The sequence below is a fragment of the Saccostrea echinata genome, unplaced genomic scaffold, assembly GCF_033153115.1.
Source record: "Saccostrea echinata isolate AGI-Se365-2 ecotype Australia unplaced genomic scaffold, CSIRO_AGI_Sech_v1 ptg000002l, whole genome shotgun sequence".
NCBI classification, from domain to species: domain Eukaryota; kingdom Metazoa; phylum Mollusca; class Bivalvia; order Ostreida; family Ostreidae; genus Saccostrea; species Saccostrea echinata.
In genome coordinates, this window is record NW_026889751.1 from 1,009,142 (window position 1) to 1,036,952 (window position 27,811).

At 33.6% G+C, this 27,811-nt stretch overlaps 1 protein-coding gene across 1 annotated transcript; it reads left to right on the forward strand.

Annotated features, from left to right (window-relative positions):
* LOC133204672 (receptor-type guanylate cyclase Gyc76C-like) lies at positions 1-27,781 on the forward strand. The gene is made up of 21 exons (XM_061340421.1): positions 1-531; positions 6,628-6,931; positions 11,977-12,123; positions 12,967-13,142; positions 14,099-14,234; positions 14,495-14,643; positions 16,003-16,108; positions 17,588-17,666; positions 21,730-21,865; positions 22,521-22,676; positions 22,898-23,002; positions 23,169-23,240; positions 23,630-23,792; positions 24,329-24,472; positions 24,600-24,774; positions 25,212-25,352; positions 25,471-25,594; positions 25,851-26,094; positions 26,318-26,416; positions 26,510-26,601; positions 26,689-27,781. Exons 1-21 carry the CDS (start codon positions 148-150, stop codon positions 27,292-27,294), a joined length of 3,738 nt encoding a protein of 1,245 aa, XP_061196405.1. The 5' UTR covers positions 1-147; the 3' UTR covers positions 27,295-27,781.
* Positions 27,782-27,811: the final 30 nt, after the last annotated feature.

Consider the following 27,811-nt stretch of genomic DNA (forward strand, 5'->3'; position numbering starts at 1 on the left):
TTCAGGGGGAGAAATTTTGAATCAATATTTCCAATGAGAACTTGGGCTTATACCTGAAGGAGAGAGGAAAACCATCTCAGAATATTGTTTGTCGGAACATGATTCAACCAAATCAAAGTAATGGATTTCTAACTTCACTTCTGAATAATGAAAATTCGGTTCTACGTGGATTTTTTTGTATTTGTGATTTCCTTGTCAAACGTGGTTCGTCTGTATGTTTGTGAGAAGACTAATATAACTGTTGGATATTTAACGGTTGACAAAACCGACAAATTCATCCGGAATCGGCAAGGAAGGATTATTTCCGGTGCTATTACATACGCTTTGGAGCGGGTTAACGCCAATCCGGAAGTCCTTCCTAATCACTTTCTGAACCTGATATGGGGAGACACCAAAGGGGACACATTGACCGCCGTCAAACTGTTGACAGACCAGTGGAAGCTGGGTGTGGTAGCGTTCTTTGGTTTGGAGGATAGCTGCAGTGTGGAGGCAAGGGTAGCCGCAGCATGGAACCTCCCCCTTATATCTTATGTGAGTTATTGTTCTAAAGGAACAAACGAAACGTAGTATCATTTTCTCAACAATTCTTTTTAGATAACAATGATTGATACAAGAAAACACGGATGTAAGAAAGGTTGATGATTATGTACAAAGAATTCAAAACGAACATACTTCGTAGTAAGATATTTATATAAAAATGAATTAAATAATGCTTGCCTTCTCCTATTGCACATTTAAGAAGTTTTATAGTATATTAATAAATTCTATCAAATAAACTTTTGAGCCAAGTTCTAACCTCGATTAATTATTAATACAACTCGTTTTATTATAAGAACTAATTTCTTTTCTATCAAATAAATCCTGCGATGAATTCCATTATTTTCGATTAATTGATGACCTGTGATGATTTTCACGATAAATAAAGGAAGGTTCTCTTCAACTTAAATTTGAAGTTATAGGTATTATCATGTTGTGAATTTTGAATTTACTGAGTTGAGATAAATGCACAATTACAATGTTTAAATTTTGCATTTAATTCTACTCGGAAAATCAAGAATTTACTAATGATAGTATGTTGGCTGAATACAGTGAAAAAATTTATAGACGTTTTCATGAATAAAAGGTACACATAAAATTGGAATTGTGAGACAGTTTCCTTAATTCTCTTTTATCAAATTGTAAATTGGTGTCACGTGTTCTCATTTGGATAAGTAGATAGGCTTCTTATAATTGTCTTTACTTGTAATTTACATCAAGTAAGAGGATTTAAGCGAATTTGAGAATTGTTATGTCGGAGAGAAGTTTATCTTTTTATTTTATTTTATCCTGGTAAGAAAAAAATCCATGTTTTATTAAACTGAATATATTACATTCGTATCATTTAATGTCCAATAGAAAACTTTTTATAACCGTTTATTTATCCGTTATTCATATTTCGTCTAATCCTGACGATTGAGAAGTTTAAAAGCTTAAAAGGTTAATGTTTCATTTCAATATAATTGCAATTGGGTTTTTAACTATTTGTTTTAAATCTTTCAAAGGTTGATCTTAAAATCTTGGAAGGTGTTAGAAAGTTTACCCGAATTATATCAAGTTACAATCTAAATTTAAGTTCCACATACCGTCTGTTTCATTCTGTGTAATCATCTGATATGCTATAAAGCGTGTTATAGAGAAGTTTCAGAGACCCACCTAACAGTATGAGCTAGTGGGTCCAAAAATAAAAGATTTGGTTTCATAAAATTATAACAGATTTATAGTTGTTAAAAGAATCCCGCATGGGGTACACAGATAATTTTTAGCTATAATTGTTTACACAGTTGATTAAATAAAAGAGAATTTTTCGGTCAGTGGTTACATTGTTCAACGCCAAAAATAGCCGAAAAATAATATCGTACAATCTAAGAACAACTCTTTTGATAATCCAGGAGTATAGAGGACGTGATTCTTTTCCTAATTTTAGTGTTGAAAATCCATTCTGATATTTAATGTAAAAATATGCACGTGTATATATGCCATTTTATGAATTATTTTTAATATTAAACATTGTTTATATAAGATTTTACAAGAACGCATTAAGAAAAGTATTTTCGAACTACGCTTGCTGTAACTCGGATTTACAAATCAAATTCAGATTCTCACAACCGGAAGATGAGACAGACATCGCAATCAGTTTGTATTTCAACCATAACAAACTCTTATGAAATTTTTCATGTATGATGCAGCACTACTAGGTCTAGGCGGTTTTTTGTGCTTAATTCAAATATTATTATCACTGTCTTCAATTATCCAATAAAAAAAATCTGTAAAGCTTACGTAGTTATCACTAAAAATAATATTTTGTACCCCTATCTTCTGTCAGTACACCTGCGCTAAATATGTTAAAACTTGGAATAAGACTAATCATCTTCTACTTGGATTTAAGTTAAAACAAATAAGCTTTATAAATATAATATTAACAGCATGTAGGTGTTTTACAAACCAGCCCAGAATGTATTTAGCACACATTGATAGAATGGTTTAAATCAGTGTTTAGGTCTTCGTAGAGGTAAAAAAAAGATATAAACTATAACAAATTATATTATGTGCATGACATTGCCTTGAGAACCCAAGATCTCAAATGCCTTAAACGGTTTCTTAATTACCTTATACATGTACATGATGAAAAATATCAAAATGAAATCAGATATTAATGTTTTAACTGGGATTTGTTGATAATGTCCATGAAGTAAAATTCGGGGTTACACCTTCATAGTAAGATTGCATGCTCAAAATTTGAAAATATATCTTTCGAGAAAAGGATTGGGGGCACAAAACGGCGAGGATATTAGATGTTAAAAGGAATGTGTTTATTTATTTAGTGTCATTTGTAATGTACCTTCCTGATGAGCTCGCAAGACATTTAAATAGGCGCTTTTATATAGACTTCAAAAATGGATGTTTATTCTTTAAAAAAGATCAAATAGTTTATGTCAATCTGATGTTTTAAATTTAAACTGCTTTTTGTAATTCAGCACACTTACAAGTCTGTACGCTACATTTTCCTTTGAAAGTCTGTGAAAATATTTTGATTTTTTTTATCTATTATTAAAGAAATGTAAAAGTGAAAGATATCAAACAGTGGTCGATCTAAAAAAAAATATCTGATAAAGAACATAAAACACGGACACCTGGAAACTCCAGAGGATGGATCCGGTGTGTAGGAGGAGTAAGCATCCCCTGTCGACCTGTCACACCAGCTGTAAGCCTTCTGCATTAATCTGGTACATGTAGACAGAGTAATCAATTGTCAGAATTAAAGTATGAAAAAAAATGTTTTTACAATTGGTATAAAATGTCAGTCAAAATACAACCAACGATAGGTTGTATTTGCGAACAAGGCCATGATAACGACCATAGAACTTCGAAATGCTGACTTCGAAATTTCTGTAACATCACCTTATTAGTCAGTAGCCGGTCTCGGTTTAAAAATTGTTTGTAATCGGGGGATATTATGTATCAAATAAGTTTAAAGATACAAGTTAGGTGTAGTTTCTTGCATGTGATATAAAAAAAATTAAAAATACTGTATTGTTCAGAAAATTCATTTTGATTTATCTTGCAATACTAGCAGGTTTACGTATATTATGTAAAACTATCTAGTGACGGTTTCGTATTTCACAGAAACATATAATGCAGTTACCGCCAAATAAGTTGTCTGAAACCTTCATATGCGCATTTAACACAACTTAAAATACTGAGCAGAATTAGAATCGGGATATTTACTTCTTTAATTTCTTTTAATTAACGTATTTTTTCCCCATTATTACATAATTCATTATGTTATATCGAACCACTATATAATCTACAAATATAATATACAAATCTGAGGTCTTATATTCAAAATAATTAAGTTTATAAAAGAATGAATGCCAGTTTGGAAAAAAAAAAATGTTGATTTTCATTTCTTATCTTTGTTTTTATACATCATTTGAATGTTCTGATCTAGATAGACATAAACATCTAGCATTCATTCTACTTTAGCCTTTGCCATTTGCAAGCTTTCATACTTCAGAGAACGAAAAGCATAAAGAATGCGTCTTTAAAAAATCTAGATTGCTTTTAAATCTGTTTTTGAAGTGGCCAATTAAGTATAATTTCTCGGTAAACTTTTCTGACAGCATAATATCTCACGAAGCGGTGCTTAGTGTTCTGAAGTTTAATTGATTTTTTACCTTCCCCTTATACAAAAATGTGTTTACACCTAAATAGGCATTTCATTAACATTTGTTCGATTTTCAAACTGAAGTATTCTCTCAGATGATAATATAAATACGTTCCATGCTCCGTTGATGGCAGAGCCGTTATGTTTGATATTCCTAATGCCTTATTAATTTCTATGGGGATTCTCTCTTTTATTTGAGACAAGAATCTTTAGTAGGCATTTTTTTATTTGCTGAATGCTTTCAATTGATGTGTAATTCAAATGAATACGGATGTGTTTTACGATCACTTATTTCTTTTCAAAGATAATGTTAGAGGATTGAATTCGGCATCATGAAATGGCGAGGCCGTGTCTGATTTGTGTATTCACAGAGTTGATTTCTCACCTGTATGCCGTTTATAAATAATAATTAAGTAAATTTAAATACTCCACGGTCTTTTAATGTGGAAAGTTAATGCAAAAGAGTTTTTGTTAATAAATATAGTTGGCTCTTCAGTCAACTAGGTAAAATATTAAAATGGCATTTAACATTATATAAACCACCGATCAAAAGTTCAGACGCATTTTTGAGATTCAATATGAAAGCGAATCAATGCAAGTCTTTAATGCTTTGCATTGGTCTGTTATTGTAAGAAGATCTTTTTATGCCTTAATGTGTTTGATTTATTCCTCATTACGTTGATGAATCTCATGAAAAAGAAATCTTAGAGATGATCATCGAGAATGTATGTCATTAATTAGAAAAATCATTAGTTAAGGCAGATAGATCCAGAATGATGATGCTCTGGAATCAATTTGTGTCGTGTTTTGTTACAACAGGTCCTGACTGTATAGGTTTTCTTCCATTTTTTTGAAATTGTTGGAACTGTATAAATTGAAGAAGGAACAGAATTAAACTTACTTCCACGATATACTTGATACTTTGTGTCTTTACATATTATTCAGGAATGGGGGGAAAATTAAATGTATCAGTGTTTATTTTCCCCTGTTAAATATCCAAAACAAATTTTAAAAAATCACATATTATGCGTGTTCACTTATTGTTATTCACATTATTCATTTAAAATTTTTAAAATTTCTGTTATGAATTTTCCCCCAGAAACAAAATTTTATACCCTTGCATTTCTGGAGGAGGGGGTTATTACTTTGTCCATCTGCCTGGTTATCTAGCTATCTAGCTGTCAATGACTCGCCATTGCTTTATCAGAGATTATCTCTAAAACTGTTTAATAATTTATGTAATTTGAACATGTGCTTTTGATATATATTGCATTTAAAGACTGATTCTTCAAAATTTTGAAAATGCTTTTTCTAAGTTACCCTTAATAACAAAGATACACTTTAAGTGTTTATGTTCTACTATGCCCCTCCTTACGAAAATATTAACTGCTGTGAAGGAGAGATTTCAGACAAACTGTTTCCATTCTCACAACGTCAAGGGTCTTGTCAGCTCGTTAAAATTTCCACGGGATCCCAGACAAACCACGTTCAATATACGGGCTGATTTTCAATTTTGATTGTACTTCTTATCTCTCAACCAATTGCATGAAGTCTTTCGGTGATAAACAACTTGTAACACGTGCATTTGAGGTGTCAACTGACATTATCTGTCTATTAATTTGATTGGTGCTTCTCAATGAGAAAAGCAAACCTGAGAAAAGCCGAATGAAGTTTGTAAGGGGTCCCACGACAACAAGGTGATTCAGGACCCCGGAAGTAGTGTGGATTAACTGTTCTATAACAAATAAGAAGTGGGTGTAATTCAAATGTGGATTAAAAAAAGAAAGAAAACAAATCAGTTGTTATTAACATACTAGTAACAAAAGAATGACTAACTTTTCCATCGTCCTTTTACCCTATTTCTTTATTTATATACTATAATTATGATATTTACGTTTCTCAATTGATTTAGTACGCAAGAACATGTTCTGATTACGATCAATGCTTACACCAGAGCAGGCTACGGACAAATAGGTTGATAAAACAGCACACTCAATAGTCAACAGTTAGAAGTGAATTTTGCAAATTCTCTGGTTGTTAAAATGATCATCTTTGCAACTTTTCCCTACTGCTCGGTCGAATTTGACATGTTTCATACCAATTGTAAGGCCAATGTTTCATACTAATGCTGACCTTGGATTACTTTGTTTACCTGATCATTACAGAAGGAAAGGGCGGACGTGACTCTCCTAGACACATTATTACACCCCTTGGTGTTTCCAGGGGAACGTGTTTTTGCTCTGCTCACGATCTGTATTGTCAATATGCATATAAAATGATCACTGCTCGTTATATTCACCTTTTTATTATACACTCACGGAGTCTAATATTGAAGCTGGCATGTCTCTGTTTACATGCATATATATCTGCAGTTGTTTATAAATTAAAGTATGAAATTTATAACTTTTTTTTCTTTTACCCAGAAATGTGCAGATGATGAAGTTTCAATTAAGAGTATGTACCCCACCTTCGCCAGAACCTACCCTCCCGTTAAACAGGTTACTAAGTCCCTGGTTGCTCTGCTGCTTCACTTTAACTGGAAGAAATTCACCATGATTGTAGGCTCTTCTCATAAGCAGCAGACAATCGCCGAAAAGTTGTTGGAACATGCAGAAATTGCCAACATCACGGTCAACGACAGACAGGAATATACGGAGCCCTATACACCCTTCTCCAACGGAAACCCATTTCCGGGAATCGTTGACAGAACGTACGTCGACACCAGAGGTAAAAGATGGATCTAAAATTATCTTGTTATGTAGATATGGTTCTCCTCAAATGGATACATATATATAGCCGCTAGTCAAAGGCAAATAAGTTTTTAATCGATTGATATTGCAGCTTCTTTATTCCATAATTAACAAAAGTATAAATCTACTTAGAGATTTTTCAGACCCCCCAAATTAAATTTCGACCTATGTTTGATGAATTTATTTTATAAACAAAGAACACAACATGTATAGGTATATTGAACTCTTCCATTGTGTAATATTGAATAATAAAAAGTAGAAGAATTTTGAGCATGCGAAGATGTCGTCTGACTGGTACTGGTATCATGGGAAAGAAAATTACATGTACATGTAATACGTCCAGCTGAACCCTACCGTTCATGGTAGCTCAGTCGGCAGAGCGCTCGCTCCGTGATCGGGAGGTCGTGAGTTCGAATCTCGGCCGCGACTGACCTAAGTCCATAAAAAATGGGTAGCAACTGTTCCTTCGCCATGCGCTCGGCAGTTTGAGGTGAAAGTTGCGAGTCCTTCGAATGAGACTTTAAAAACCGAGGCCCCGTGTCACGGCAGGCGTTGGCACGATAAAGATCCCTCACTGCTCAATGGCCCTGAGTGCCGAGTAAAGGTCAAAATTTGAAGCCCTTCACCGGTATATGGTGACGTCTCTATATGAGTGAAAACTCCTCGAATGGGACGTAAAACAACATACAATCAATCCACCTGAACCCGACAAATGACCACTTGGGCAGCAAATGAAAAGAGCATGAAATATTTTGAGAAGTAAGCAAGTTAAGCATGAAGAAAACAACAGAGCAAATTCATGCGACAAAAAACAAAAGTGACTATTTTACCTTATTTGGCTAGCTATAAAATAGCACTAAAACTTAAAATAGACAAGTAAGCCCCGCTTTCAAAGCTTTTTTTTACTTTGATCCCATGTTACAATTGTACTATCAGAGGTTACTTGACATCTCGAAAAGTAAGAGAAACACACACACCCCAACCCCCACGAGATAGGATTTTCAAGTTTGGGGCGGTTCACATTGGGTTTTTTGGCTGTTGTCGTTGTTTGTCTTTTTTTGAGATTGAATCCCCCCATATACAATTTAAAAAACTTTGCTATGGGCCTGTTATTTACTAATAGGTGGCTGGGCTACATGTCAGAGAAAGAGACATATTCTCGGGTCTGTGAATGAGTATCTGCTCTAACTACGTTAATTTTGCATTGGTGATTGGTCTACTGAATCTCTATAACATTAAATATAATTAGTATATTATGACAGTTAGTATGTCAATGGAAGTTCCTCCTCACAACGTCAAGGATCCTGTGTCAACTCGTTGCCTTGGGACCCCTGACAAACCCCATTCAATATTTTACGCAGCGACGTCTTTGGGGGAAAATTACAAATCTGGATTTTTTCTTATCTCTCAACCTATCACATTGAGTCTTTCAGTGATAAACAACTTGTAACACGTGTATTTGAGGTGTCAACTGATTCCTTTCTGTTTACATTATCTGTCTGCTTATGAAAGCTTGAATTTGATTGGTGTTTCTCAATGAGAGAAGCAAGCCTGAAAAAAGCAATGAAGTACATGTATGTAAGGGGTCTCACAACAACAAGTTGACTCAGGACCCCTGAGGTTGTGAGATGAAGGAAGTCGTAATCAAGCGTATACAATAATGATAACCTAATGCAATAATCTTTGAATGATTTCAACAATCATAATCATGATAAACAGAGATCTGTTACCATAAACAAGACAGAGAAACGTGATAGATGTGGATGATTTGTCACCCCATACAACATCAGAGTTAACCTTGGCTAAGCTCCTAGTTTACCACATTCATCAACGAATTTTTCTTCCATTTGCCAAGTTATTATCTATGTGTCATCTTAACTAAAGTCGGTCAACTTTACTGAAAATCAATGAACATGTCACCTTAGTTTCTCTCCCCCTCTCGTATTTATGTACTACATGTATGATAATTTTCCCAGGCGGGAGAACGAAAGTCACCGCATTTTGAATCAGTATAAAAATGGCAAATTCAAAACAAAATCATAAAATGATATTTTAAACTATTTAGACTAATTAAGATTTGGCATTTAAGGAGATTTCTGATTCGAATTCAAGATTTCAGGTGTCATAATCAGATTTCATTGAATTGTTCAAGGTAAGACCCATCTGCCGGTGGAACATATGTCCAATATTAACAATCAGAGGAGAATATGCAAATGACGATACCTTATATCCCCAATAAAGAGAAATGTACGGAATGAGTCATCAATTTTCATTGCGACCTTCTGCTAAAGTACAATACAATATACAATGTCATAAAGAATATTGTAAATTGCTAGAAATCAGATCATATAAATAATATCAAGGCCTTTACAAATGGATGGATGAAGCCATAAAACTGTCTGATGATTCGTTCATAAATGCCACCTACTCTGGAAAAAAATCTCTTGCAGATAAAAGTGTTTTGGTTTTTCGTCTGATGGTCATGTCATTTATAAGCAGACACAACCAACACGGACTTATCCTTTAAGAGTAGTTTTCGTGAACGATAACACGGCATCTATTATTTCCTGCGCGGAGAGGCTATATCGAGGAACATCTGATTGAATAACCGACATACAGACCCAATTTCTACTATCCGATTTCTGCTTCGTATTATGTTAATACTTTGTTGTTTTCAAGAGTTGTCAAGAAAAGTTGACTTTTCTGGTTCTTAAATAGATGTGGCACGCTAAAGTCCTCTTCATCTGAGGAAACAAATTTGCCTTACATAAAACCGTAATTTGATCATCATTTTAGATCATAGGAAAAAACATCAGCAATAAATAAGTCAGACATTTAAAAGTATTATTTTGACTACCAACACTAATACAATATGAAACAGAATCCAGGATATGTGTACAACCATTTCTTGCACGAACACATAAACATGGTGGTTTTCTGGAAAATGCATACTAATAAATTCTTTTCTTATATGATTTAATCATCCATGCTCTATTATTGGCTGAGACTCAAGAATGTATAAAAAATACTACGTTATGTTCACCTGCGCGTGACCTTCCAGGTGAACATTAGAATGTATTTTTTACTACATTGGACTAAAATAAGATTAAGATCTAGAACTTTCAAATTGATACATTTAGTTCTGAAAAGTTATTTCAACTGCGCCCGAATACCATAGCCCTTCGTGCTCGGTGAATATTGTACTCCTCAGGTGGCTAAATCATCGTATTGACCACAAAAAACAAGAATAATTGATAATTACCGTCTTCCTTGGAAGAGATGTACAGAGTTGAAGTATTTTACAGTCTTCGGACTATGCACTTCCTCTCTTTTGTGATTGGTAGAAATTACATGGTGTGAAAATTTCCAATCATTTCATTGGTTAAAATGCTGTTCAGGGCAAAGGAGATAATTTTCTGGTGAACTAATTTTCGTACGACTTAACAATTTTTCAAGATTTTCAATCTTAAAAAAAAATTTGACAAAACGAATAGTTGAAAATGGCCCTAAATAAATCTAAATAAGACTGTAATTTTTTTTATAGCAATTACTAAAAGGCGTTTCTATATTTTCATTGTAAACAGAAATGTTCTTTATTGCTTGAAATCTTGTATTTATTCTTTTTCTTTGTTTTGACTGTCTTTCTAATTCCTCGGCTTTCTCCGTAAACTCCGACCAGCAGCAGAGTCGAAGTTTACGGAGAAAGCCGAACGTCTGGTTGAACTTTCACATGCTAAGGCTAATGTCAGTAAAAAGTTGATGAAGAAATGCTCAAGAATAATACGGCCATAGAGGTGTATGCCAGTTTACTGTTTGTTGCTAAAGACGGTCATGCTTTTTGAAAAAGCTCTATTACTACAAGTAGAGCTTTTTTAAATCATACCAGTTTCATTCTATATAATTTCATAATTTAATTTAAAAGGGGGGGGGGGACTAAATTATGTAATCGTGCGTGTATGGTCATATTATGTGTTATCCTTTTTATGATCTAGCAAGAGCTGTATTTGACAACATCAGACAGTGATGGAACCACATTGGTTGTCATCCACGAATATAAATGTATTTTCAATAGACACAGGATTATAGAAAAATCGTATAAATCACCAAGATCTTCCTTGTCAGTGCATTATTTTCCAAACTGCTGAACAATACCGCAATTCTCCCATTAGATGATGGGAGCTGTGTCCATTTTCACTTAGTGATATAATCTTGCTTAAAAAAAAAAGAAATTCATTGTCTTTTTGCCGGTAATTGAAAGTCTGTTTTCCACAACATAGGAAACTATTACCGTATAGCTTTTATCACATTTGTGTCACTATCACAAAACAGATAAGTTATGAGACAACGGGAAATTGGTAGGGTAGCAAAACACCGCCGCATCGTCAATGGCATTGCATGACAATCAATCGGCTTTTTACGCTCGATAGCAAGACTTGGTTCGGTAACACCTCATCCTAGAAAACTTTCATTTTTCTTTTGATGCTATGGGTGAGCTAGGGTGGTTTTGATCAATTTCCGGTGAATGTCACCAAACTTAGTCACCACATTATTGTTTATTATTCTGGTAAATAGTGCGGAGGACGAGATTGCTTTGTTTCTAGATTAGTTCAGTACTCTAACGTAATGTATAAGGTATATTTACGGCATAATCTTCATACATAAATCATCAAGACATCCTTGACATTATTAGCAGTTCCAATAAGGATCGATAAGACTTACATTTTTTATTTCTAATTCATTAACCTCATAGAAAAAGGAATTAAGGAAGATTGACACAAAAATTTCCATGACTTGCAAGATCCAAAATTAATGACATAATCTTTTTTACCATGGATCACAGGATCTGAAATTCGTCGATGGTCTAATGTATTGTTGAATAAATTTACGAGAAACAACTTTTTTAACCAATATTTTTTTCCCTCAAAAAATGTGAATACTAGAAATTTATCAATGGTATATAAACGAATTGCAGAAGAGGGGAGAATAATGCTTTAAAAATCCAAATTGTTTATTTCTTTTCAGTTTATGTATTCCTGGGAGATTTGAACGGAGTGGTGGATCTTATGACAAACTTGTATGACAGAGGCCTATTAGACACGGGGGAGTACATCGTCATATTCGTAGATCACGTGACCTTCGACAGAACGGAACCGCTAAAATACTTCAAACGTAAGGGGAACAAATCTTTTAAAAAATGATAATTGCATTCAAGTATTCACATCATTCATTATTCTTCTGACATTGATTAGTAATAGCTAATCACATTGAAGAATGCAAAATTGATTGTAGAATTGAGTCCATTTCATAATTTAACCGCTCGGGAGAAATTAAAATGAGTGACGCCTATCGTAACGTTGACTTAGACCTACATATTGAATTGTTTTAGGATATATATCCTTGCCCTGTGTCTGATGTAACATATATATTATTCTGCTTAAAATCATTAACGACTGAAGAATGTGCATAAAAGTGTTGGACCAACGCCAGGCACGGAAAATTGCCTGAATGAATGGCACAAAACATCAACACAGAAAATGTTGTCTCGCGTTATCACATTAGGCACGAATGCATATTTCCGTTTTATTTGTTAAATAATTGTATCTTAAGATACAAGCAATATAATTATTTTTCAACCTCATTATAAACAAGGTGTGTTAATTATGAAATAAATATAACCTGATGTACGATTATAGTGTTTATAAGAAAATGGGTTGATATCAGTAAACTCCTTGAGCTATGAAAAAATTATGAAATTCTTCAAACACGAAAATTTAGATTAATGAATATTAAATTTTGATATCACACAATGGTTTGTTTTGGAACCTTCGAAATGCTCTAATAAACTTTGCTCCAGGACAGACTGTTTGGGGAAAGAAGTCATTTTCTTTATTCTTTATTTGATACAATAATTACTTAAATAATTGCAAACACGTGTATGAATATTTACTGAAGTACTTGATTATTTTATTCACGCATGAAGTATTCATATTCAAGTTTTTATTTAACATCTAGGAACGATTGACAACCCTGAAGAGAAGAGGAACGTGGATGCTGCTCAATCGTTGTTGATCATCACACTTAGTCCATACTCCAGCGAGAACTACACGCAATTCCAAGACAAAGTTAGGGAATTCAACGAAGAACCCCCATTTAATTTTTTCAACCCATTTCCTGCTTATGAAAAAAAGGTAAATTAGCATGAAATTAGCATGATTGCCATTTACCAAAGTCCACTATATTTTTATAATATTTCTATATCTTTTTTTAATATTCTTACATTCATATCGATCATTTAAAATAATGCTCAGCGAAAAATCAGTTGAATTTAAGGTTTAATGTGTAAATATAGTTTTCTTATTTCTCGACAATTACACGTAATTTTACTACATATAATGATTTAAAATGTACATCATTGAAGGAGTTAACAAGATTCTAGCTCCCTCTCAGATACAGTGACAAAACAACAAATCAGGATTTTCAATTGTAATAAACACTATCATTATTTCTTAAACCTAACCTACAAAAAATACTATTTTAATAACAACCCCCAGTCTTCCCGGCCATCCAAGTCTCTTAAGTCTATCTGCCATCAGAAAAAGAAGACTGTTTCGATCATTTATTGTTGTCTACAGTGAGGAAGGGAAAGGAGTGGCATCTATACATTAGTTTTAGAAATGCCATAGCTTATTTTTTCAAGGATAGAAAGCTACAGAAAACTTAACCTTCAATAATGAAGTCAATACAATAATGGTAGAAGCATATGCATACAATTTAAAGAAATCACATCGGTAGAGAGGCGAGTCTGTCAACCTGTTGTTTAATATTTCAACAGATAATAATTATATATTCGATAGGAAAAATGTATTATAATCTTGTCAGTAATCTGACACTCAGAACAAAAAGAAGAAAAAAACTTGGCGGATTAATTTACTCGTATTCTAGTTACATATATAATGTATAGGCATGTTCTCTGGCTATATCCTCATGCATTTGATGTTCGGAAAAAGAAATAAATCGGCGCATATTTAACTTAGATCCTGAGAAGCAAATCGCTGTACACAACAGAGTGTATTGATTATATTCTGTGATAATGTGTTTTATTTTATTTTTTACTGTCATCATATATACGTTTTGAATTATGTAGATAACTGTCTACGCGGCATATTTATACGATGCCGTTATGTTGTACGCCAGAGCTGCCCACAAACTTGTAGAGTCGGGAGGATCAATCGCAGATGGAAAGGCTATTATTCATTCTTTGTTAAACCAAAGTTATGAAAGTAAGAATTTATAAAAACTTGAAATGCAATTTGTCCAAAATTCACGAGTGTGTATACTCACTACTGAGCAATAAACAATCATTATCACATTTATATAGAATATTAAGAAGACACTTTTGCTGACTACTCCCTTTGATTCGTAGATAACAAAACTGCTTTTAGAATACTATTCACACACGATTGAATTTTTTAATATTGTAAAAGAAGTGTTCATTCTTTTCGAATCTTTATAATACAATGTTTTATGTCGCCTTGATCAGGTATACAAGGAACCACCACTTTCATTGATCAAAATGGTGATGCTGAGGGAAACTACACGTTATTGGCGAGAATGGAGATAAATGACCCTAAATCCAAGTACTCTATGCAGCCTGTTGGTCACTTTCAATCTAGTGAGGGCTCCCTACCGGTAATTGATAAGTACATATTCTCGACATTTCATTTTCTTTAGATGGAAATCCATAGGACCACAAAATGACAAAATGACCATATAAGTGGGCCTGCTTAGGCATCTGTGTAATTTGATGGAGAAGAAATGAGCTTTGAATGAATGAAATTCTTGTTGACGGTTGTCATTGATTTTGTTTCATTCACCGTACATAAATGAAGGGTTTGAATAATCCAGCACTTAAGAACATCATTGTAAATGGTCTGGTGATTAGGTGATTTCAGTGATTTCTGGTTAGAAGGGAACATTAGGGCATAGATATTGACTCACAAAAACCAGAATAAAAAGACCGAAGATAAACATGCTTTCCTCGCTTGTTTGCCAGAAACTTCGTTATCACAAGTTAATAAATATAGGGGTTACGGCAAAATAAAGTGATTAGTTAATCTATTTTTTGATAAACGAATAGACCAACAAAATCTCCAATATTTAGCTAGTTAGCCAGACAATTCTGAGTATTACATTCAAGCAAGGATAATTTTGCTAGATATCTGTCAAAAGTTCATCTATTGAAATGGTTGTACATGTATAATATTTAATTACCAGTGCATCTTTAAGTATGACCCACCAGAAAGTGATTAGAGTCTCTCCCATTATAAATCTCAAATACTAACAGCTTTTCCTTTAATAAATTGCTATTTTTTATTGGTTTTTATTTTAGCATAACAGATGATGCATATACAATGTACAAGTACATTGAATTCATTTAGAAATGATAATAAATAATTTTAATTCATTTTAATTTTAAAAATTAATAAAAATCCCGTTTAATCACAAGAATTGTCATTTTCAATTCAACAAAAATTAACAAAAAACGTATGTCTCCCTTCTTTCCCGGTCATACCTCTGGTCATCTTTATATATCCTCACAACGTCAGGGGTCCTGAGTCAACACGTTGCCATTGGACCCCTGACTTTCATTCAATTTCTTTGGGCCTGCTTTTCTCATTGAGAAGCATCAATAAAATTATAGTAAACAGATAATATAAATAGAAAGGAATCAGTTGACACCTAAAATACACGTGTTACGCTTTTTTTTAATCACCGAAAGGCTTAATGTGATTGGTTGAGAGATGCAAAAAAAAAAAAAAAAAAAACAACCAAGATTTGTATTTTTTTTTCGAAAGATGTCGATGCAATCAGCCTGCAAGATATCGAATGAAATCTGTCAAGGGTTGATTCAGGACCCCTGACTTTATAAGCCGTCCATGACACGACCCTGACCCTAAATATATCGCCTTTACTCAATATCATGACTTGATATCATGAAATATTTACATGCAAACGGCATATAACTGCAGATCTGTCTCCTTATTTGAGGTTCTGAGGTTATATGGTAATGAACTGATTGACTGGGTATCGGGACATCCCCCCGTAGATGAACCAGCGTGTGGGTACAGAAGACAACGATGTATACCGCCAAAACGTGAGTGAACATAGATTAACATCATTACGGCGGTACATTTAAATTTAGCAAGCATTACACTGTAGCCCTTCAATGGAAAATGAGAGTGAAAATTACTGTGAAAATAGCTATATTACATCTTTATTTGTCAAAGTCGAGACATTGAGAGAATGCCAATCACATATTTACACAAGTGAAAAATTAAAATTACTAGAAATAACTGTACAAAACAGGAAAAAACAAAATGTGTTTTTGAAACACTGATGCCCCCGTATGGCAGCTCATGGCGAAGGTTAAAGTTTCTCAAATGCAAGTCAAACTCCAGGTCAAGAGATAAAAAATGTTGGTACCCAAATAGAGGTCTTGTCTCGAGGAATATACCTGTGAAATTTGAAAGCCCAAGCACCAACTGTTCAAAAGTTATGGTGCAGGTTAAAGTTTTTTTTAAAGTAAGTAAAGCGTTAAGGTCAAGGTCAAATGGTGTCCAAAGGGAAGGTCTTGTCACAAGTGATACACATGTTCGTAAAATGTGAAAGCCCTAGAACCAAACGTTCACATGTTATGGCCAAGGTTAAAGTTTTTTAAAAGTAGGTCAAACTCCAAGGTCAAGGTCGATGCCAAAATTGTTGGTATCCAAAGGAAAGTCTTGTCACAAGAATTGCACATGTGACGTATGAAAGCCCTAGCACCAAATGTTTAAAAAATTATGATCAAGGTTAAAGTTTTTCAAAAGTAGGTCAAACTCCAAGGTCAAAGTTGCTGGTATCCAAAGAAAGGTCTTCTCACAAGAATTACATATGTGAAGTATGAAAGCCCTAGCACCAACCATTAAGAAGTTATGGCCAAGGTTAAAGTTTTTCTAAAGAAGGTTAAACTCCTAGGTCAAGGTCAAAGGGTCAAAGTGGTTGGTATCCAAATGAAAGTCTTGTCACAGGTAATAAACATGTTAAAAATGAAAGCCCTAGATCAACCGTTCAAAAGTTATGGCCAAGATTAATATTTTTCAAAAGTAGGTCAAACTTCTAGGTCAAGGTCAAAAGGTCAAAGTTGTTGGTATCCAAAGGAAGGTCTTGTCACAAGGAATAGACATGTGAAGTTTGAAAGCCCAAAAACCAACTATTCAAAAGTTTTGCCGAGGTTAAAGTCTCATAAAATTTTGCAAAAGTAGGTCAAACACCAAGGTCAAAAGGTCAAATAAAATGGTACCCAAAGAAAGGTCTTGTCACAAGAAATACACATATGAATTATGAAAGTCATAGCTTCAACCAATCAAAAGTTATGGGCAAGGTTAAAGTTTTTGCAGACAAACAGACAGACAAACAGACAGGGCAAAAACTATATACCCCGAATCTTCGATACGGTGGCATAAAAATAGGACATTGACTTCATTTTTGGAGACAAAGTGTAAAAAAAAAACATGCTTTCTGTAATACACGGATACTAAGCCAGCTGGGACGTTATTGTGTATTAATTGTAAAAGACAGATTTTCTGTCTTACAGAATACACCTTGGAGATCGTTTTGGGAACCATGGGAGCGCTCCTATTGTTTTCATTAGTAGTGATCCTGATAGTCTACAGGTAATATTGACACCTTTATTGCATACTCATATAGTAATCTTTACTCACAGATTGGTATATAGTAATATTGCTACCTTTTTCACATATAACTATAGTAATATGAACACCATTACTCACAGATTAGTATCGGAATATTGACACTTTTTTTCACCTGTAAGTATAGTAACACCTTTACTCACAGATTAGTATCGGAATATTGACACTTTTTTTCACCTGTAAGTATAGTAACACCTTTACTGACAGATCAGTATCGGAATATTGACACTTTTTTTCACCTGTAAGTATAGTAACACCTTTACTGACAGATCAGTATCGGAATATTGACACTTTTTTTCACCTGTAAGTATAGTAACACCGTTACTCACAGATTAGTATCGGAATATTGACACTTTTTTTCACCTGTAAGTATAGTAACACCTTTACTGACAGATCAGTATCGGAATATTGACACTTTTTTTCACCTGTAAGTATAGTAACACCGTTACTCACAGATTAGTATCGGAATATTGACACTTTTTTTCACCTGTAAGTATAGTAACACCATTACTCACAGATAAGTATCGGAATATTAACACTTTTTTTCACCTGTAAGTATAGTAACACCTTTACTGACAGATCAGTATCGGAATATTGACACTTTTTTTCACCTGTAAGTATAGTAACACCATTACTCACAGATCAGTATCGGAATATTGACGCTTTTTTTCACCTGTAAGTATAGTAACACCTTTACTGACAGATCAGTATCGGAATAGTGACACTTTTTTTTCACCTGTAAGTATAGTAACACCATTACTCACAGATCAGTATCGGAATATTGACCCTTTTTTTCACCTGTAAGTATAGTAACACCTTTACTGACAGATTAGTATCGGAATATTGACACTTTTTTTCACCTGTAAGTATAGTAACACCTTTACTGACAGATCAGTATCGGAATATTGACACTTTTTTTCACCTGTAAGTATAGTAACACCATTACTGACAGATCAGTATCGGAATATTGACCCTTTTTTTCACCTGTAAGTATAGTAACACCTTTACTGACAGATTAGTATCGGAATATTGACACTTTTTTTCACCTGTAAGTATAGTAACACATTTACTCACAGATGAGTATCGGAATATTGACACTTTTTTTCACCTGTAAGTATAGTAACACCATTACTCACAGATTGGTATCGGAATATTGACCCTTTTTTTCACCTGTAAGTATAGTAACACCATTACTCACAGATAAGTATCGGAATATTAACACTTTTTTTCACCTGTAAGTATAGTAACACCTTTACTGACAGATCAGTATCGGAATATTGACACTTTTTTTCACCTGTAAGTATAGTAACACCATTACTCACAGATCAGTATCGGAATATTGACGCTTTTTTTCACCTGTAAGTATAGTAACACCTTTACTGACAGATCAGTATCGGAATAGTGACACTTTTTTTTCACCTGTAAGTATAGTAACACCATTACTCACAGATCAGTATCGGAATATTGACCCTTTTTTTCACCTGTAAGTATAGTAACACCTTTACTGACAGATTAGTATCGGAATATTGACACTTTTTTTCACCTGTAAGTATAGTAACACCTTTACTGACAGATCAGTATCGGAATATTGACACTTTTTTTCACCTGTAAGTATAGTAACACCTTTACTGACAGATCAGTATCGGAATATTGACCCTTTTTTTCACCTGTAAGTATAGTAACACCTTTACTGACAGATTAGTATCGGAATATTGACACTTTTTTTCACCTGTAAGTATAGTAACACATTTACTCACAGATGAGTATCGGAATATTGACACTTTTTTTCACCTGTAAGTATAGTAACACCATTACTCACAGATTGGTATCGGAATATTGACCCTTTTTTTCACCTGTAAGTATAGTAACACCATTACTCACAGATCAGTATCGGAATATTGACCCTTTTTTTCACCTGTAAGTATAGTAACACCATTACTCACAGATCAGTATCGGAATATTGACCCTTTTTTTCACCTGTAAGTATAGTAACACCATTACTCACAGATCAGTATCGGAATATTGACCCTTTTTTTCACCTGTAAGTATAGTAACACCATTACTGACAGATCAGTATCGGAATATTGACCCTTTTTTTCACCTGTAAGTATAGTAACACCATTACTCACAGATCAGTATCGGAATATTGACCCTTTTTTTCACCTGTAAGTATAGTAACACCTTTACTCACAGATCAGTATCGGAATATTGACACTTTTTTTCACCTGTAAGTATAGTAACACCTTTACTGACAGATTAGTATCGGAATATTGACCCTTTTTTTCACCTGTAAGTATAGTAACACCATTACTCACAGATCAGTATCGGAATATTGACACTTTTTTCCACCTGTAAGTATAGTAACACCATTACTGACAGATTAGTATCGGAATATTGACACTTTTTTTCACCTGTAAGTATAGTAACACCTTTACTGACAGATTATATAAATATGAATATTTTTTCACATGTAAATAACTATAGTATTAAAAACACCTTACTCACAGATTAGTGAAGTAATAACAGATTTATCATAATTAAATACGTGTATTCCATTTTCACTCAACATTACTCTTGCAGTTGATCGTCAGTTTAATTTATATTTTAAGCATCAGAGCAAAAGTGCTTGTGGACAGGACTCTGCTTTTACGATGCACCAACTTATGATTTTTTATAATTTTTATAATATAATTTTCTTTATTTTTTATCTCTTACTACTTCATCTACACGTTCCTGCTCAAAAATCACATTAAAATTAAGACGCAGATGCAAATTCTGATAACATTCGTTATCCCAATGTATCGAAAGTATATCACAATTAAATACTGTTCATACTGTTCAAATCACCGTTGAAAAGTTGCCATTTAGTGATAAATTTTACAATATCAGTGGAAATTAACGTGTTGTATACATTCTTTCACACAGGTGCAATTTTTCATTAGTAGTTAGCAAGTGTTCTTGAATTAACTTTATCATTTGACAATGTCTCTTTGTCCATTCATGTAACACACATGTACAAACTACGCAGCACTGTATGCCTTTTTTTTTTATCTCTTTCGATACACAAATTCTTGATTGAACAAAATTCAACTTGTAACTCGTAGCCAATCGTTGCTACATAAGATCTACATAAGATCTAATGACTTTCAAAGGGAAAAACCAGTCAAACTGTGATGTTTTATCTCATAATCTTAATTCAATGATACATGTCTAAAAAAAATAATGTGAAATCAAGTTTAACATCGACCTGCACAAATAAAGTATAACGTATTTTTTATCAGAGGAATATGATATCGATGTGTTATGTTCAGGATTCTGTGAGGTACCTCCATTGATGAAAAATAATGCATAGAACTTAGAAGAGGAAAAAAAAACCTACAGTGCTACTGCCTTTCCAGTTTTCCAGAAGTTATGCCCGAAGCATTTCAGACCGAACCAATTAATACAAATGCTTTGGCAATGTACTAGAGAACATGAAAAACAATAAATTTAGAAAGCGATATGGTGAAGTTCTCGGTGTAATTAAAAGTCTTTTGATCAACTCTAATGTAATGACAAAAAAAAAAGCTTTCAGATATCATCCATTCCCAACAAGAGTAATAAAAAACTCAGCTTTAAAGTGATTAAACTGGAAGGCTACAAGACACGGGAACTATGATATACGTTGAGACCTTCCTGAATAAATTGCTTGGCTGGTCAATATAACCGTATTTATTATTCCAGCAAGTCCTCAAGCCATTTAGAAATGTCTGATGCAATAAAATACTACGTATATTTTTGGAATTGGGAAGTTTGAGTTCAAATCAAAAGAGGCTACGTTGAAAGTACAACCATTGAATAGCACGATAGATCAGGCTTATTAGAGAAAGGTTTAGACCTTGAGAAATATAATATTATTTACATTTTTATACACATCGTCTAAAAATAAAGACCCTATTATTTTTTTTACATAGTATACTTTCCACTGGCCTCAAAAAGCATTTAATACAACAGCTGGAATTTTCTTTTCCTTGTTTAATTTCTGTAGAAATTGGAAATACGAACAGGAAATAGCTGGTCTTCTGTGGAAAGTGGACAAAGCCGATATCCACGCTTCCTTGTCTGGTCATAAGAATGCAGAGTTCAGTATGGACCAGGAAAAGAAAGATGCTTACGGCAGCAAGGTACAAAGAATTCAACCCTACCGGTTTTTCTTTGAATATATGTATTATATTTTAAATCGAGATTTTAGTTCACATGAGCTAATGGTTCATGTGAGAAATCTGATCAAGGGGTGCCCAGTGTCTGTGTGTCGTTGTAGATGTTTCATTAATGAAAATTTTATTCTTCTTTTGAACTGCTGTTTCTAAATAATGAATGGTCCAGCTTTTTTATCTGAGTAGTTCAAGTCTATTCAAATCGTGGCCCCGGGTCGACAGCGTAGACCATGGTCTCATTTCCCCTTTATACATTTAAAAATAAACCATATTTGTATCATTTAACATCTGTGCTTTCATGTATTCTTTTTTTCCCCTTTTTCGCAAAAAAGAAGCTTGCGCCGATTGTAAAGTATATATTTGTCTTATTTATTTGTTAAACTCGATACCCTAACTAAGTTTAGGAAATTTTGCCCCGTTTTTAGGAATACAGTTCTATGTGTTTACCATAGTGACTAATAGTTTATCAAACTTGTTTTTTTTTTTTTTTTTTTTTTTTTACATATCCGCGTTAAAATGTCATTAATGACTACATATGGCAAGCATTACTTTTAAAAATTTAAACATATTGAACATAATAATCCGTAAACATATACATGTACATGTATATATCCTCCCACAGTTGTCGCTAAACAGTCAGCAGTCCATGGACTCACGGGCATCTAACCAGCAAGTGTATACAGCTACCAGCTACTACAAAGGACAGCTTGCGGCCATCAAGAAATACGAAATCAAATCACTGGTCATTAACAGGAAAATGCAAAAAGAAATGAAAGTGGTAAAGTATCCCATTATTTTCTAAATCGAAAGTCGAAGAGCAGACAAACATTACACAGTTTTGAACAGAGTATTTTTTTTAAGTCCTGTCTCTTATAAGGTAGCTAATTTGAACTATTTTGTAAGACATGAAATATAACTTCTTAATAGTGATTTATTTAGAAGATAAAAGAAGCAATGCAATATACATGTGCACAGTGCGTGTGTCTATACTCTTTTCAGATGCGAGATTTGCGACACAGCAACGTAAATGCATTTATCGGTGCCTGTATCGATCATCCAAGATTTATTATTCTAACCGAATATTGTTCCAAAGGCAGTCTACAAGTATGTACACCCTAACTGAATAATTTAAGATTTGGTTAAACACTTTATTAAAAAAGTGCTTCGAAAAAGATTTCTTTGGTTGTACAGTACATGTACACATACTTTCAATATTCCTTATGTGTCGTCATTCATGTTGCTTATCTTTCTTTGTATTTAATTTTTTTAGGACATTTTGGAAAATGAGGATGTTAAGTTAGATGAAATGTTTATTGCCTCCTTAATCAAAGACATGATACAGGTAGAAGATCAAAAGTACATGTACAGTGTACATCTGTGCTACCCTATGCATCAAAGGATTAACATATGACATTTCATACAATATTTTCAATAAAAATCTCAGAGTGCCAGGAATTTTCGAATATGATTGCAATTTAAACTTTTATCCTTAATTGCATGTTATGCTATTTATTCATTAAACGGAAAGTTATACACATAACAATACAAGTATATAATTTCGATAATTTAAGAAAAGAAAAATTCAAACAATTTAAATAATCTTACATTTTTAAAAGAATTTTTGACCACTCATTTAAAAGGTTTACATGAAAGTACAATATTAAAAGATGAAACTTCCTTCTTCGTTGGTATTTCATAACACTCTTTCTCAACTGAATATTAACATTTCAGGGCCTTCTTTTTCTGCACAACAGTGAGTTAGGGTGTCACGGCAATTTAAAATCTTCAAATTGTGTAGTAAATAGCCGCTGGACTTTGCAGGTTTCTGATTTTGGACTTCTTGACATCCGAGCTAAAACATATCGAAAAGAGGACGAACATGCTTATTACAGAAGTAAGAATAAAATATTAAAAATACAATTTTTGAGTATATATTAATTATTTATTGTTTCTTTTTCTTTAAAATGTAAACATTTTCGTTTCACTCAATAGGTTTTTTTTAATATAATTTGAACTCCCCGCAAACGACTTGGGTGTTAGAGATTTTAATGGAAAACAAAAGAAATTTTGTTCGGCACAAAAGAAGCTGAATTATGACCAAGAGTTCATTTTAGTTCAAATGAGTTCATTTGAAGAAGATCAGACTGACAAAAAATGAAATGAAGAATTCACTGTAATGTGGAAAAGCTATTTAGCTAACACGTTTGAAATTTTAAAAAAAATTGCCTTTTAGAGATTGCGTCATGCTCCTGAAAGAAGGACATTTAATGGTTATAGAAAGAAACAGGGGGAAATATTACATGGATGATGAGTTTCGCACCAAAATTTAGCATAGGCACTGTTATAAATGCTTTAGGCATGAAAAATTAATACCTTCTGAACAACTCCAGTTTCATGAATTAATTTATTATGTTCTATATACCTTATCAGATTTATTTTGGCGCGCTCCCGAGGAGTTACGGAGCCCTCAGAAGAGGGGGTCGCCAAAGGGTGACGTTTATGCCTTTGGAATCATCCTTCATGAAATATTTGGAAGAGGGGGCCCTTTTGGATTTTGTAACATGGTGCCTAAAGGTGAGTGCTTTATGTTCAAGTATTTTTCATTTTATATGTTTCTTGCTCACAAAAATCAATGTGTACCAATTGTACAGCATATTTTCAAAAGTTTTTATTAACTTTGTTTTTTGTATATTGTCTTTAGATATTGTATACCGAGTGATTGACGGCGGAATGATCCCTTTTAGACCAGATACTAGTTCTGTAAAATGTGAGAAGTATGTGATCGATTGTATGATGGATTGTTGGAGTGAAGCGCCGGAAGACAGACCTGACTTCCGTTGCATTTATAAAACCTTACACAAAATGCGAGAGGGAATGTAAGTTTAACTTGTTTCGTAAAATCTATGTATTTGTTACTTTTATTTCATTTTAACTCATTTTAAACATGCCTTATAAAAGCAGTAACATTCCATACCATAGACCTTCACGCTTATAAATAAATTATGAAATCATAAAACTATTGCATTTTTAGAGGTAAATAAATAAATATTATATCTTAATCAGTTAATGATGTTTACTTGCTATTAAATTTCCAGGTATTCTTTTTGGTCAAAATAAAATTTTCCTTTTTTTTTTAAAAAAAAAAAGCAAAAATATTTTAACCCTTTGAGAAGGAGATGTTAGTTGGCATCTAATTTAAAAAAAAAAATTAAGTTGTAATACGAATTTTTGAACATAGCTTATTGAAGTTGCATGAACTTTGTATCACGTCCTGATTGTGATGTACGTTGCTTTTTGTATTTACTTTCAAAAGGAAGAGAAACATCTTTGACCAGATCATGACAATGATGGAATCCTACCAGAACCACCTAGAGGAGCTGGTGGAGAGTAGGACCATACAGCTGGCTGACGAAAAGAGGATAACAGAAACCCTTCTACATCGCATGCTTCCAAGGTAAGACAATGATTTATAGATTGGTTTGCAATTTTCCTACAAATTATATATATACATCAAACAATTCATAAAGAAGATCATGCTCTTTCTGACTAAACTTCATTTTGTAATATTTCAGACCAATTGCTGATCAACTTAAAGTTGGACAGTATGTCAAACCGGAAGTGTATGAATCTGTTACAATATACTTCAGCGATATATGTGGATTCACAAAACTTTCAGCAAAAATCACGCCTATGGAGGTTGTTTTTCTATAATAATTATCGTCAATACTGTGTATGTATGTATGTGTGCTATTTCCATTATTTTTAAAGGCAACTGAAAACTGAAGCCGATAGATTCACAGTTGAGTGTTATGTTTAACAAATTATGACTTCGATCAGGATATATGTCATTTAGAGGACTCATTTCAGATCCTGTAGAATTAAAAATGGTAAATGTGTTTTCATAATTTAATCAACTAGGACTAATATGTGTTTTTTGATTGGCCTCTTTTAGGTGGTTCAGATGTTGAACTCTCTGTATACCACATTTGATTCCATCATCAAGAACTACGATGTATACAAAGTAGAAACGATTGGCGACGCATACATGGTAGTTAGCGGCCTTCCCATCCGGAATGGCGACACACATGCAGGCGAAATTGCATCAATGTCATTAGAACTTCTCCGTGCCATAAAAACTTTCCGAATCACATTCCTTCCAAACGAAACTTTAAAGTTGAGAATTGGAATGCACTCAGGTAAATGAAATAATATGCTGAAACTATCGCGCAACATAATCTTTAAACCGTTCATTGGTAAAGCTTTATCATTAGATTTATTGCATCATGCTATTTTGCTGCAGAAATGAAGTGATACATGCATAGGTGTCAGCTTACTCTTAAGTGGTTTGAGAGTTCTTATACAAACTCATTTCCTTTTGCAAACCATATGCTATGCGTAAAGTTTGGGATATTTTGACAGGGCCTTGTGTAGCGGGAGTGGTCGGACTCACGATGCCAAGATATACATTATTTGGAGATACTGTGAACACAGCATCAAGGATGGAATCTAATGGAGAACGTAAGTCTTCATTCTGAATTTATCAATTCAAATGTTTTAAAAATTACAGTCAAAGATTAATCACAAGACTTTATTAATTTCTTCTCTGCACAGCTCTTAAAATCCACTGCAGTGAATCATGCAAGACTTTCTTAGATAAATTAGGAGGGTATACTTTGGAACCTCGAGGTTTGGTCGAAATGAAGGTATGTTTAACTGTTAATCAAAAAATGAATGATGAACCTTGAATTGCAATGAATGATTAAGTACAGCGGAAAAGTAAACATTTGTAGGGAAAAGGGCAGATGTTCACTTACTGGTTGGTCGGCGAAGATGTTCGCATTAGGCGACATAGACTGCAAAGATGTAGTCAGACTTTAAAAATGAACACAACGTGGGCAAGAGCTACCCGACAAGCCTATCTACAGTTTTGTAAATCAGAGAACAATAGTGACAAAACAGAGAAGGATAACCAACCTCTTGTAGACCTTTTCAGAGAAAACGAAAGCCATTCCAATAACGAAGACTCCCCTAAAACCAGCCACCATGAAAACTTCAGCTCACCGAAAGATATCCGATCATTCTCCTCAAAACTGCGATACATTCCTAACGGAATTATCTCTGAAGACAAACGTTTTAGTGATATCAAGTTGACAGGATCAGGGCAAGATATTGTTGAACGTACCGCATTAATTTCCAATCACGATTTGTATGACAGTGACCCGGAGGTCCCGGAGAGGACTAGACATTTGTCAGTCGGTAACAGAACGTATGTTAATCTAGTAGTGAGTGCACCAGAAAGACCAAAAAGTGCCAGGAATAATAATAGGGAAATGTATGATGTAAATAATGAGAATTCTCCGGAGTACCAAAATCTAATATCGGACTCAGCGGTTTGATAACGATGTGAGAAATTTTTATGACGTTGTGAAACACATCATCAAAATACGCAACTTTAGGAGAAGAAACATAATGACTATGAAGAACTTGACGAGATAATTCGGAAGCATTTAGCAACGAAAACATTTTTTACATGAAAGTTGATTGAGGATGTACGATTCAAAAAAAGATAACTCATCAGTCTCTGATATTTAATGTATAATTTAACTTTTAAAAAAAATTAAACCTTTCCTGAGAATGCCTAATGCCTAGCATTTAGAATTTATTGCAAAACTGTGTTGAAGGATCAAAGCATATTGTGATATTTTTCATTCTGTCATTCCAAATATTGCAGGACTTGTGTTTCCATATCAGTTCCATTTCACAGGTCGTCCACTTTGTATTTGTGTTTTAAAGAGAGAGAGAGAGAGGGAGGGAGGGAGGTTCATGATATTAAATTATTTGCACTGTATGTTTGAAAGCATATATCACATTTCTTCGATATGCGTACCATATTTTGTTACTTTAAATGATATG

What these genes read in the sequence shown, in the direction of transcription:
- LOC133204672 (XM_061340421.1), top strand. Translation starts at nt 148, where the DNA reads ATGAAAATTCGGTTCTACGTGGATTTTTTTGTATTTGTGATTTCCTTG. An exon ending in CACAAAATGCGAGAGGGAAT is followed by an intron (nt 24,775 to 25,211) that starts GTAAGTTTAACT and finishes TACTTTCAAAAG; the next exon opens with GAAGAGAAACATCTTTGACC. An exon ending in GAGGTTTGGTCGAAATGAAG is followed by an intron (nt 26,602 to 26,688) that starts GTATGTTTAACT and finishes AAACATTTGTAG; the next exon opens with GGAAAAGGGCAGATGTTCAC.